The 13,392-nt window shown below is 48.8% G+C and overlaps 1 protein-coding gene across 1 annotated transcript in view; it reads right to left on the bottom strand.

The window, feature by feature from the left end:
* Positions 1-407: 407 nt before the first annotated feature.
* Positions 408-13,392, bottom strand: part of RASAL1 (RAS protein activator like 1) — a 67,890-nt gene continuing 54,905 nt past the window's right edge. The window contains exons 20-21 of the mRNA XM_028710100.2: positions 9,357-9,421; positions 408-5,137 (exon numbers count right to left, since the gene is read on the bottom strand). Coding sequence (XP_028565933.2) covers positions 5,001-5,137; positions 9,357-9,421 — 202 coding nt within the window. The 3' untranslated portion in view covers positions 408-5,000. The remainder of the gene's footprint in view (positions 5,138-9,356; positions 9,422-13,392) is intronic.

Genomic DNA, 13,392 nt, shown 5'->3' with positions numbered 1-13,392 from the left:
TGGGTGAGGAAGAGATGTGGGTGCTGCTTGCCCTGGAGCCCCTCAGGGGAGAGACAGAAGATGACTTAGACCCTGGATCATGGTGGTGGGACACTGGGGGAAGGGGTAAACTGGGAAGCAAGCGCACTGCCTTGCCCCTGTGGTTGAGAGGGCTGGTGCAGATGTGGATTTGAAACACACACACACACACACACACACACACACACACACACAGCAACTTCCTTTCCCCATTTTTAATTTGAAATGGACAGTTTTAAACCCTCCCCAGAGGCTGAGAGCAACAACGTTTAGAAACAGATAATAAAAAACTTCAATATAGTTCAGTTATTTAGATATTTGTTTGTTTGTTTGTTTGTTTGTTTGTTTGTTTGTTTGTTTGTTTAAAAAGGAGGCACGGACTCCGTACATTCCAAACAACATTTAATTAAATTTTGGCTGCCTTGGGTATCAAGATCCCAGCAGTTCAACCAGCTTTCCATTGGTAAAATCTGATGTTCAAATTTGCTCATGTGTGAAAGGACCACAGCCAGCTCCAGGTTCGATGGAGCCCCCAGCAAAAGGGCGTGAAGTCCCTCCCTCATGATATCACCTCCCCACTGTCCCTATGGGCTTGTGTCATGACAACAGCTGAGAAGCTACCTGCCATTTAAATCCCCCCATGATGCAATGCTCTGGAGGGATGCTACATGGGAGCCCAGGGCATTGTTGGAAAATACAAAATGGCGGCGAGCTCCCTAACCACTGCTGCCATTAGTCTGCAGCCAAGGGAATCAGCAGATGAGAGAGAAATAATAGCCTCGGCAAGCCCTCATGAGTTACCTGGACACCAGCAGCTGCTTGAGGGTGCTAGACCACCAATGCTGGAAAGGAAAAGGGGCAAATACTACATTGTCATTTATTCACATTTACAGACTTCTCTTCTTCTAAGGAGCTCAGGGTAATGTACACGGGCCTCTCCCCTCTTTTTAATCCTCACAACAGCCCTGTGAGGTAGGCCAGGCTGACTGACCAGTCCAAGGTCCATCATCTTCACAGCACAGAGTGCACAATAAAAATAGGGATGTCCTATCCCATAACAACAACAAACTACTACTACAACAACAACTTTATTGTTCATACCCCACCCATCTGACTGAGTTGCCCCAGCCACTCTGGGCGGCTTCCAACATATATAAAAACATAATAAAACATTAAACATTTGAAAACTCCCCTATACCAGGCTGCCTTCAGATGTCTTCTAAAGGTTGTATAGATACTTATCTCTTTTGGTTGGGGGGGGGGGTCACATAACTCCATAACCTCCAACATTTCTCCAGTGAAAATAGGGGCATCCTAGGGAAAAGTGGGACATTCTGGGGTCAAATCAGAAACTGGGACGACTTCTGTAAAGCCCTGGGGAAAAGGGACACTTGGAGGGTCTGAGAGTGATAGGGTGTGGAACCCAGGTTTCCCTCTCTGGGCTCAACGGTTGGGGGAACCATGTGGCAAGCAAGCTTTGTGCTTTTTGCCATGGCAGCATGCATTTGGGTCCCTGGTGGCCCCTCCTGCTAGAGGGAGAGGGTGCAGGACCCAGAGTTGAAGACTTAGCTTGCTGGCTTGTTCTCTAAGCAACACAACCACAGCTGGCTAGTTGAAAGTTGCTGGAAACCACAGGAGAAGAGATGGGTCTTGTGCTCAGATCATGTTCGCCAGTCCCCCAATTTGGGCATTTGGTTGGCCACTATGAGAACAGGAAGCTGGACCAGGTGGCCTGATCCGGCAGGTTCTTCTTAGGTTCTGGACTGGATAAGAAATGCCCAGAGGTTCCTAGGAGATCTTCATCTGTTCAGGAAGCAGGAAAAAGGGGAAATCATCTCCCAGGGCTTAAAGATTCTCCACCCACCCAAGGGAGACTGTGCCACAGATGCTTTGGTGCAAGCCATGATTTATGGGGCCATTTAGTGCTGCTGCGCCATCAGCTTTTGGCAAGGCGTCCCTGGGGAGCTGGGCTTTGCAGCTTTTGCTGCACTCAGAAACGTGGTTCGTGAAGCTATTATCTCTCTGCACTCCCAGCAAGCCAGGAGCCTGGTCCGACAGCCTTCCCCACTCCTCACTGCCCCAAATATCACTCCAGCGGCAAGGAGGGGCTTTGTGAGTCGTGTGCCACATTGCAAATATAATACCCCGCCTGATGGCTCCCCTACTGCAAGCAAACACCTGCTTCCGGAGGCCTGTCCTAAGCCTGCCCTCAGCTCCCTGGGGGGAAACCTATTTCTGGTCCTTTCACTAGACTGCCCCTGTGTGAGTCACATCTGCCTGCATTTACAGTAAAAAACAGGCGTAATGTTTTCAGAGAGGTGGGAGGGCCGCCATCGCTGCCCTCAAAACACAGAGACATTTCTCTCCAGCCTTGGAGAAGGTGGGGGACAAAAAACAGTTGAACAGGCAGGTTTTCAGTGAGATTCGGGTTGAATCAAGCTATCGGAGGGCTGGAGCTCATTGGAAGAGCGTCTGCTTTGAGTGCAGAAGGTCCCAGATTCAATCCCTAGCATCTCTAGGTAGGGATGGGAGAAATCCCCTGCCTGAAACCCTGGAGAGCTGCTGCCAGTCCGTGTAAACAATACTGAGCCAGATGGACCAATGGCCTGATTCCGTATGGGACAACTTCCGATGTTGCTAAACTAGCAGAAAAGGAAAAAAAGAAATGGAGGGGAGTAACAAAAAATGAGAGGGTTGTATCCAAGATACCACTAAGGGCAGATTCATACTGTAATGTTTAATGGACTGAAAGTGCTATATTTCCCAGCGCCCTTCACAAACTTCAGTTCCCAGGATTCTGCAAGGGAAGTCACGTGCTTTCCATCTGCTGTAGATGGACTTTAAATGCATGGTGTGGAATCTGCCCTGAGTTCGTCGCTTAGCTTGTTCTGGTAGTGAAACATTTTGCTCCGTGGACCCGTTGCTGTGCAAGAGACAGATGAAGGTGTTTGCTGCACAAAAGATTGCACGGTCTGTTGCCCAGAGAGCTTCCGCTAGTGCAACTGCTGTGTTGAATACTATGCAACTTTAAAACTTGGGCTCGTGGGCAGAAACACTGGACAGAGCCCAGAGAGGAAAAGAAGATCTCTTCCAAAATGATGCAAAGAAATCACTGTGTCTCACCTGCAAAGCATCTCAAGGTGTTCCCTGGCCTCCCAGAACCACCTGCCACCACAGGAAATAGGGTTAGTTAACTGCATTTTGTAATCTGCGCGCCTCTCTCTTTGTGGGGGGACAGGTAGTGCTGTTTTCATTTCCCATATATTCCAAGAAGTGGCAGCCAGTGCCCCTTGGCATTGGAGGTCTGACAGTAGGTGGCGCCAGAGCCAATGACAGGCAAAGCCAGTTTAATTATAACTTTGTCCACATCCTCCTCCCTGTTGAGTCTTGCAAGGGATAACCAGTGGCAGCCAACACCTTTCCCTGGACTGGGTGTAAGTAAGAAGCCAGGGAGGTAGGAGGCTTGCCAAGGGCAGACTGAGTTTGGCAGGGCTATGCCCCATTCACTCCAAAGGATCGCCCATCCCTTCTGAATCTGAGATTCTCCAGCAGAATGCTTAAGTTATTTAAGGCTGAATCCTTATCTAAAAAGACATCACGGCGTTTGAAAGACTGTGTTTGGCTGTACACCAACTAGCTTGTTCTGAATCCACCAGATCAAAGGAGTTCTTGCTGTTTTCAAACTGACAGTCCTGGGCTGTTTGCTTGCTGCAACCGTGTGATCAAATGCAAAGGGGTACTCAATGCTAAACTAACATATGTTATACAGGCGCTGGGGGATCACAGGCTGAACGTTCGCAGTTTCCACAAAAGCTTTAACAGGGCGAGGAAGAGGCACACCCGCAGAAGGAGAAACTTTCTTGCACTGCAAGAGTTTGGCAAAGAAACCAGGAGACGTGATCAGGAGGACCCCACCGTTGTTGTATTGCACACACACTGCTCCTAGCACCGTGGCAAATTGCTAGGGCATGGCCCCAATCCACAGTGGAGCACAGTTGCACACCAACAAGGGGGGCACACACTGGGGGCAAGGAACCTGCCTCCTGTGCTACGAAAGAAACTGCCAATTCTGCGCCGGGAATAGATTCTGCGATCTCAGTTATACAAAATGCCCACAATATCTCCTATTCCCACAGAACATATTCTCCAATGTGCTTTTCTAAAATTAATTTTCCACAATTTATTGCAAATTGGCTACGTGAAGTCATCCATGCCCACCAAAAGAGAGCTGCAGCCAGACACCTCCTTGACTTCTACGGTTTTGGTGGCCATTGCCTGTGGGCTTTCAAGCCTAACTGTAAGGGATAGAAACTTGTTCTTTTAAAATAAGGATTAGAGAATGTTACTGGAGTCCTAACTCCCATCGTCCCTCACTATGGGTCATGCCAACTAGAACTGGGAGTCGAACAACCTTTGACGGCCACAGGTTCCTCATCCCTTTTATAAACACCCAACGGCTGAATTTTTCCAGGATGCTGTGCCCGCAATCTGTGCTTCTACAGATTTGTAACATGCACACACACCCCCACACAAAACCACTGGCCTAAGTGTGCCCCCTTTGTAAGGAGAAAGTGATTCAAGAGAGGACACTTCAGGAATTACTTGTACATCTGGCACAGATTCACGCAAGTGCCCTCAAGATGCTGTTGAACTACAACTTCTACTGTCACAGACCATTGGCAATGCTGGCTGGAGCTGATGGGAGTTGGAGTCTAACATATGAAGGGCACCATGTTGGATATAGAGCGTAGACTGGGTGCAGCCAGGAGGAGATCAAAGACATTCGTCCATCCTTTCTCTGTCTGTCTGTCTGTCTGTCTGTCTGTCTGTCTCCCTCTCTCTCCACAACCAACCTAACTTGCCTCCCAAGCCCCAACTCTGCATCCAAAGCCATCCAACTTGCAAGGCAGGCAATGGATCCCCCTTACTTATGTAAACACACCATTACAATACGGAACAAACATGGGGTGCGTGCGTCCCACCTAAGGATGGTGGGGCACCTGGTCGCTTGCTGCCTTTGCTTCCTCTTCGTGGCGCTCAAAGTCATCGTGGGCCTTCTGCAGATCCTGAATGACTTCTAAGAGTTGGGCAGTGGCTTCCATCCTCCGAGCGCTTGCATCTGGGGGTGAGGCCAGAGAGGTGGAGGAGAAAGCGAGAGAAGATGCAGAAGATTATTTGTGGCCTTGGAGGTACATATGCTCCATTGGGTGTCCTCTCCCATCAACTGTCAACAGAGGGAAGCCATTCCACCAGGCTGCCTTGGCAGGAGAGATGGGAAACAGGTCTTGTTTCATCAGCTCCACCAGGCACCTCCTGCCCCTGAATTGCACCAGCTGGTCATTGTAAAGGTAAAGGTAAAGGGACCCCTGACCATTAGGTCCAGTCGTGGCCGACTCTGGGGTTGCGGCACTCATCTCGCTTTATTGGCCAAGGGAGCCGGTGTACAGCTTCCGGGTCATGTGGCCAGCAGGACTAAGCCACTTCTGGCGAACCAGAGCAGCACACGGAAACGCCGTTTATAATAATAATAATAATAATAATATCTTTATTGTCATTGCCCCCTCTCGGGGACAACGAAATTACTTGTGTTTACCTTCCCGCTGGAGCGGTACTTATTGATCTACTTGCACTTTGACGTGCTTTTGAACTGCTAGGTTGGCAGGAGCAGGGACCGAGCATCGGGAGCTCACCCCGTCGCAGGGATTCGAACCGCCGACCTTCTGATCAGCAAGTCCTAGGCTCTGTGGTTTAACCCTCAGCGCCACCACGTCATTGTAGGAACAGTTATTTAGAAATGAGTGTCTGAGGTTTTTTAATATACTTTCCTCTTCCTTCCCTGTCCCTTTTTCCTTGTGTGCCGTGTTGTGGTTGTGGTTGTGAGACTGCATGGGCAGGGTTTGTCTTGTTCTGGCTGCATATAAGCCAGTCTGAGGAACAGGGTACCCATGCTGTAAACAAATGAATGAATAATCCTCCAGAGTCCTGATGGATCTGGCCACTAACAGGTCATTGCCACAGTAGCCAACCAGGGGCCTTGTTTTGTGAAGATGTAAAAGTAGCATTTACTTACATAATCTAGTTCTTGAAGCAGCCATTTCAGTAGCAAAAATGGAGGCAGGTTTATAACTACTATCTAAGTCACAAAAGTTAAGCTCAAAAATGGTGTCTGAGCTGCAGAGCTCAGATATGCCTATGAGGTCAGCATGGATGGAAGCACAATGAAGAAAGAGAAGGCTGCCTGGGCAGGAAGGAAGTATGTAGTCACAGCTTCCTGCCAAGGCAGATAAAGGAAGTGATCTCACAGAGTTCTCTCTAGCATATTTTACAGAAAGGCTCTGTGAGCCTCAGCCCCTTCATGTGCCTATCTGGCAAAACATGAATTGTTGGTTTCACTGCAATGATGTCCCACAAATCCCACACACGGCCTTTGCTGGGAACCGCAAGGGATGAGAGGGCTCCTGTGCTTGGGGTTTTGGTGGCCAGTGTGAGAACAGGAAGCTGGACTAGATGAGCTCCTGGGCTGATCCAGCAGGCCCTGCTTATGTCCTTATGGTGGGGCAGAGCCCCATTCACCTTTGTGGACCAGTCTCCATTGGCAATGATCAATCATCTGGCACAATATGTGTTATATACTGAGTTGAATAGGATCCAAAATGCAGCAGTCTGATTGGTCCTAGAACAATAGGATTCAGAATGCAGCAGTCTGATTGGTCCTAGAACAATAGGACTCAGAGTGAAGTAGTCTGATTGGTCCACAGGAGCCACCCAATCCAGCTCCAGGTGGAAGTGAATCCGCAACCTGATTGGCCTACAGGAGAATCCCGGAATTAGCCAATCATGTGGGGCCCATTGTGTAAATAATGTATATAAAGCAGACATTCTGGGGGAACTTCCATTCCTCCTCACCACTATGAGCTGAATAAAGAGCATGAAATCCACTCTCGACTCCGAGTATATTTCAATATGTCAATCTGAGACTGGCCAAATGGACAGAACCTGGACGGGGAATGGTGAAATGCAAGATTCAACTGAAGACGCTGTAGATTCAGATGCAGAAGATGCAACTAAGAGCCCACCGGGGATGGGAAGTGGCCTATGTGGCCTTCGGTTCTCAGCAAAGGAGCTACATCCTGCTGGGCTCCCCTAGGAACTGTCAAGTCGTGTTGTACTTCAGAGAAGCCCCCATCCCATTGGCCCATAGTCAAGACTTTCATCTGGAGGCCCCCACCTCGTCCCTCCTTACTACCTCAAGGACGCTTTGCTTTCCAGCCTCGTGAACATTGGTCAACCATCCAGGAGATGGAATTGTTCACACTTGATTAAGGACGCACAGAGCCCTCATTGTCGTGCGATGGCAGAGCTGAAGAGACCTCGCCATTCCCATGGATCCGGGAGACCCACTGGGGAGGGCCAAGGCCCTTAATTTCCAGCTTTCAGGAGAGCGAGGGAATGCTAAGTTTAGAATTTGTCAGTTGGACACACAACAGAACGTAAAGCTAGCCCCACACTACAGCACGGATTGGCCGAGTTGCTGTGACATCACTCAGCTTTTCCGAAGGGGAAGGGGAGAGAAGATCCGGCAACAAAAGGATGGCAAACAGCAGCTTTTGTGAGGGGAGTGAAAGGTGAATTTGCTGGGAGTGCATCAACGTGCCTCTTTTTGCTGGTAGCACAATGGTCCTTGAAACCATGAGGCAATTCCTTCCCATGAGGGAGGTGCTGCAAGATCTCTGGCAGAGGGAGCATAAAGATCTACGGAGAAAGGAGATCCTGAAGCAAACTGCAGTTTGTTGAGAGTGCTGAGAGTTGTTAGGAGACAAACCCCCCCCGCACAGAACTACATTTCCCAGAGTTCCTTGAGAAGAACGATTCCTTGTTAAACCACTCTGGGGATTGTAGTTCTGTGAGAGAAGTAAGGGGGTCTCCTAACACTCTTCTTCCTGGGAAGAAGCCAAATGGAAGCCCTTGGAAAAACTCTCCCAGAACTACACAGTCAATCAGAGCATGTGCTACCTCAGCAAGGATCATGTCAGTGCCTCGTTGCTAAGCAACACCTTCACTCACCAGCTTGGCTAGTTGACTAACACAGAGTTAACCCTTAAGTTGAACTTGGTATGATCTCCGCTGTTCTCAGTTTAGGATTCTGGTGACTGTTAGTGGGCTGAGAAGGCAGTAAATTTAGGAGGCCTCTGTTTAAAGCATAGTGATGCTGGCAGTCAATGACCACCAGATATTCTCTGCTGAGGACCACCGAGGCAAACCAGGACAGTTGGAGAGAGAGGCAGAGAGAATGCTGGCTGCAGTAGTGAGACCTGCCAGCAACTCACATCCTTATTACTCATTTCCTGCTGCTACTCAAAGCAGCTCACAGTTTTACATAACAGGCAGGATACAACAGGGAACAGGAAAAGGGGAATAAGCAGAATTCGGGTCCTGGAGCTGCTGACATAGGCTGCTCTGGGGGTGGGGGGAGCATCCAAATGGCAGTGGGTCCCAGGGATGCTGACAGAGGAGGTTTCACTGCCTCATCTCTTCCCTCTGAGGCAGCCAGGTGGACACCAATCGGCTCAGACCCTCCATCCCAAAGGGGCTGCCCACCTTTATAGGCCTGTGGGAACATCTGGAATTTTGAGGGAGTTTTGTGGAACTATTCTGAGCCTTGAAAAGCCCGTAGAGCTGAAGGAGGAAGTGAGATAGAGTGTCCCTCTTCCAACTTCCTCCTTCAGCTCTATGGGCTTTTTCAAGGGGGGGGGGGAGGAGGTAACTATGCTAACCAGCTTGTGACCAAGGGGGCAGGGTGTGGGGTGGGGCTCATAGAGCGCAACAGCAAAACCAGAGACATGAAATCTGATAAGGGCATCAAATTCCACTTCCCCACTTCTGCTCACACAAAAGCTGGCAACGTTTAGTGACAACACCCCTCCCCAAAATGTCATGTGAACTGTTTATTATTTTATTTTAAAGGATTTTAAGCAATGCTGTTTAACCAGAAAGGCTCTCAGGACGTTGAGTTGCAAGTCAGCCTCTGTCCTCAGGCTTACAGTGTTGTGACCCAAAAGGAAAAAGGGAGGAGGAGGGAGGAGGAAAAAGGCAAACTCAGGCTTAAAGTTTTTGTAATGACCGTAGAAGATAAAACGGGCAAAATCCAGGCGCTGTGGCGATGGATGGAAGGTAGTTCCAGAATGAGCAACGAGAAAGCCTCACAGGCTGAGCCGCATCACACACATCATGCAAGCATAATCACAATGCCAGGAAGTCAAACCCTGGATTCGGAGGCAGAATTACAGTTTTCCGACTCAACTTACATCTCTGACAACACAAGAGGAATAGAGACCTACCTTTCCGGGCCCCGCTGCTTTGCTCCTGTGTGGCCCCCGTGCTTGAAAATTCCAGGTATTTCTCCCTAGGGAAAGGTAGGAATAATTTGATACAAGGCTGCAAGCTAATTGAACTGCGCAATCAAACTCCCAAGGGCGGCAACCCAATACACTACAGGCAGGGAGGCTTCTTCAGCCAGAGGGCTGCATTTCATTCTGGGCAACCTTCTGAGGGCCAAATGCCAGGGGTGGGCGGAGACAGAGGGAAAAGTGAGTGGAGCAATCGATATAAATTTTACCTCTGTAGAGTAGGCTAGTTTCTATACACATTCACGTACCCTTATCTATCCCTCCATGCAGGCAAGCAAGAGGCTTCATCAGAGTTCAAGGGCGCATTCCAGCCAGGCAAAGAACACGCAAGAAGGGTACGAGGCAGGGCTGGTAAGGGGTGTGGCCTGGTAAGGGGTGTGGCCTGGTGAAGGGCGTGGCCTGGTGAAGGGGTGTGGCCAAGCATCAGATAAAGAGAAGATGAATTGACTCTTGAGCTCAAGGTTCCCTTCCTTGCTATTTACACTTCCCAAGGAGCCAGTATCATGGAAGGCAATGGGGCTTACTTCTGAGTAAACATGCATAGGACTCCATTTTCAATCGTTAAATTGCAGGCTTTGAAAAGCAAGCCAACAGGCAACAATTCTGCCCCCAAAGAAGCCCCAAGTGTCTATTTATTTAAGCTGATTTATTTAAGTTGATTTTTTTTGGTATAAATAAGTGAAAAAATATATTAAAAATTGGGGGGAGCATGCTAGTTCCGTTTCCATGGGAAATAATTGTTACGAACTCTAAGAACCACCTTCACTTTAAGGAAAAGGGACAAGGCATTCACCCAAAGGAAACCCTTTTTATTTAAAAAGAAAAAATATATACAGTAGTACCTCGGGTTAAGAACTTAATTCATTCTGGAGGGTCCATTCTTAACCTGAAACCATTCTTAACCTGAAGCACCACTTTAGCTAATGGGGCCTCTTGCTGCCGCCGCGCCACCGCCGTGCAATTTCTGTTCTCATCCTGAAGCAAAGTTCTTAACCCGGGGTACTATTTCTGGGTTAGCGGAGTCTGTAACCTGAAGCGTATGTAACCTGAAGCGTCTGTAACCCGAGGTACCACTGTACTCTATTTCTTTATTACAATTTTGCATTGGGAAATGTGCTGAAGGCCCAACCATCAGATCTGGCGGCAGGAAGCCATCCGCTCCGCTCGCTTCTCTAGCAGATTGATGCTATCAATCACGCGGCTCATTCAGATGGGAGCGACGTCACAACAGGCGCAACAACGGGAGAGTGAAGCAGCAATCAAAAGCTCCATCACTCATAACCCAGGAGGCCCGGGCCCTCCGATTATCCATTACAGTTTTTACTTGAATTGACAAGACAAGTAATTAAACTCGAGAACCAGAGGAAATTGCCGTTCATTCTACAGCCTGCTCATGTTCCTCCCTTAACAGGGTGCGGGATGTTACTTCCTGGGGAGAGATGACCACAAGCTTTGCATTGTGCTTTGCAATGCCGAAGGCTGGATCCCTGCCATCTCTTGCTAAAACAGAGATAGGGACATAAGGAGAGACCTTCTGGATCAGGCCAGTGGCCCACCTGGTCCAGCATGCACCAATAGCAGTTTAGCCATGCTCAGCGCTTTTCTTGGGGGGGGGGGCTACGCATACCCCTAAACATTTTGTGAATCTTTGTACTTTTGTCCATTTATTGTACAGTGGTACCTTGGTTCTCAAACTTAATCCGTTCTGAAAGTCTGTTCCAAAACCAAAGCGTTCCAAAACCAAGGCACGTTTTCCCATAGGAAGTAATGCAAAATGGATTAATCCACTCCGGACTTTAAAAAACAACCCCTAAAGCAGCAATTTAACATGAATTTTACTATCTAACAAGACCACCGATCCATAAAACGAAAGCAATAAACAATGTACTGCAGTCACACAATCAATCCGTAGCTGAACTGGGTTCCACACTGTCACAAAAACAAAACAAAAGCCGCAAAAACGAGAACGCAAAATAAATAGCAAAAACAGACAGACCTCAGCGTAACACTCAAAATGGAAGCGTGGCCCTCAAAACGGAGCACGTTCGGCTTCCGAAAAATGTTTGCAAACCGGAAGACTTACTTCCGGGTTTGCAGTGTTTGGGTTCCAAGTTGTTTGAGTACCAAGGCGTTTGAGAACCAAGGTACCACTGTATTTATTTCCCCCCATTTGAACTATAAAATGGTGATTTTCTTGAGACAAAATGAGAGTACCCCTAAACATTTTTTAAAGAAAAAAAGCACCAGCATTGCTGGCCACTGGCAAAGCTGTCTGTGGACAAATGCCAGCTCCCTCGGCCTGAGCGCCATACTCCATAGTCGCATTTGACTGGACTTCACCATCCAGGGGTCCTTTACCTCTACCTCTTAGCATAGCCAACCAGATGCCCCAGTGAAAAGCCCACAAGCAGAGCCTGAGCACAAGAGCCCTCTCCCCTCCTGGGGCGTCCAGTGTATTGTGTGGCTGTCACCTTTAGCTGGGTGTCCCAGGCGTTCGGCATGGATTATGACGAATTTGCTGTTTCTTTTTCAATAGGTTATAGTATGTACGGCATTTACTGTAATGTATTCCCACCACCACCACCCCATTTTTATGCCATGCTCTTAGAATTTATAGTCACTTAAAGACTCCTAAAAGGTCCAGTCGTGGACGACTCTGGGGTTGCGGCACTCATCACGCTTTATTGGCCGAGGGAGCCAGCGTACAGCTTCCGGGTCATGTGGCCAGAATGACTAAGCCACTTCTGGCGAACCAGAGCAGCGCACGGAAACACCGTTTACCTTCCCGCCAGAGTGGTACCTAATTATCTACTTGCACTTTGATGTGCTTTCGAACTGCTAGGTTGGCAGGAGCAGGGACCGACCAACGGGAGCTCACCCCCGTCGCGGGGATTCAAACCACAGACCTTCTGATCAGCAAGCCCTAGGCTCTGTGGTTTAACCCACAGCACCACCCGCGTCTTAAAGACTCCTAAAGGTAAAGGTAAAGGGACCCCTGACCATTAGGTCCAGTCGTGGCCGACTCTGGGGTTGCGGTGCTCATCTCGCTTAATTGGCCGAGGGAGCTGGCATACAGCTTCCAGGTCATGTGGCCAGCATGACTAAGCCGCTTCTGGTGAACCAGAGCAGCGCACGGAAACGCCGTTTACCTTCCCGCCGGAGTGGTACCTATTTATCTACTTGAACTTTGACGTGCTTTCGAACTGCTAGGTTGGCAGGAGCAGGGACCGAGCAACGGGAGCTCACCCCGTCGCGGGGATTCGAACTGCCGACCTTCTGATCGGCAAGCCCTAGGCTCTGTGGTTTAACCCACAGCACCACCTGCGTCTTAAAGACTCCTAAAGGTAAAGGTAAAGGGACCCCTGACCATTAGGTCCAGTCGTGGCCGACTCTGGGGTTGCGGTGCTCATCTCGCTTAATTGGCCGAGGGAGCCGGCATACAGCTTCCAGGTCATGTGGCCAGCATGACTAAGCCGCTTCTGGCGAACCAGAGCAGCACACAGAACACTTAATAAATTAACGATAACAATTTCACACTTTTCTGGATTTCTCCCCAAGAAATCCAGAACTATTGAAACTGGCAGGCTGACACAGTCCTAGCCAAGATTAGTCCAGGATTAGATCTTGTGCACTAAAGCCAACAATAAGTGAATACCGTAAATTTTGAACCATTTGGTGGTCAAATACTGAGCCATTTTTAACTGGAGCTGCTTTGGGTTGAATTTGGAACCTTCTTAGTACAAAGAATGTGCTCTGCTATTGAGCAGTGATGTTTTCCTCAGGCTTGAGGCCCCCTATGTGGTCTGTGATGAGATCTTGACCTTTTGATTTTTAAAAGCCAAATTGCCCCATCTTCCTCTTAGAAAGAATGGCTGATATTGATAGCAGTGGAAATTCCTTAATGAAGAGGTGGCCTCTGGTGGGGACATCTGGTATTGCATGTCTGACTTTGGCTCCCTTAGGGTAT

Source organism: Podarcis muralis, chromosome 16, assembly GCF_964188315.1.
Source record: "Podarcis muralis chromosome 16, rPodMur119.hap1.1, whole genome shotgun sequence".
Classification (NCBI taxonomy): domain Eukaryota; kingdom Metazoa; phylum Chordata; class Lepidosauria; order Squamata; family Lacertidae; genus Podarcis; species Podarcis muralis.
The sequence above is the reverse complement of the archived record's forward strand: the minus strand, read 5'-3'. Positions and strand labels throughout refer to the sequence as shown.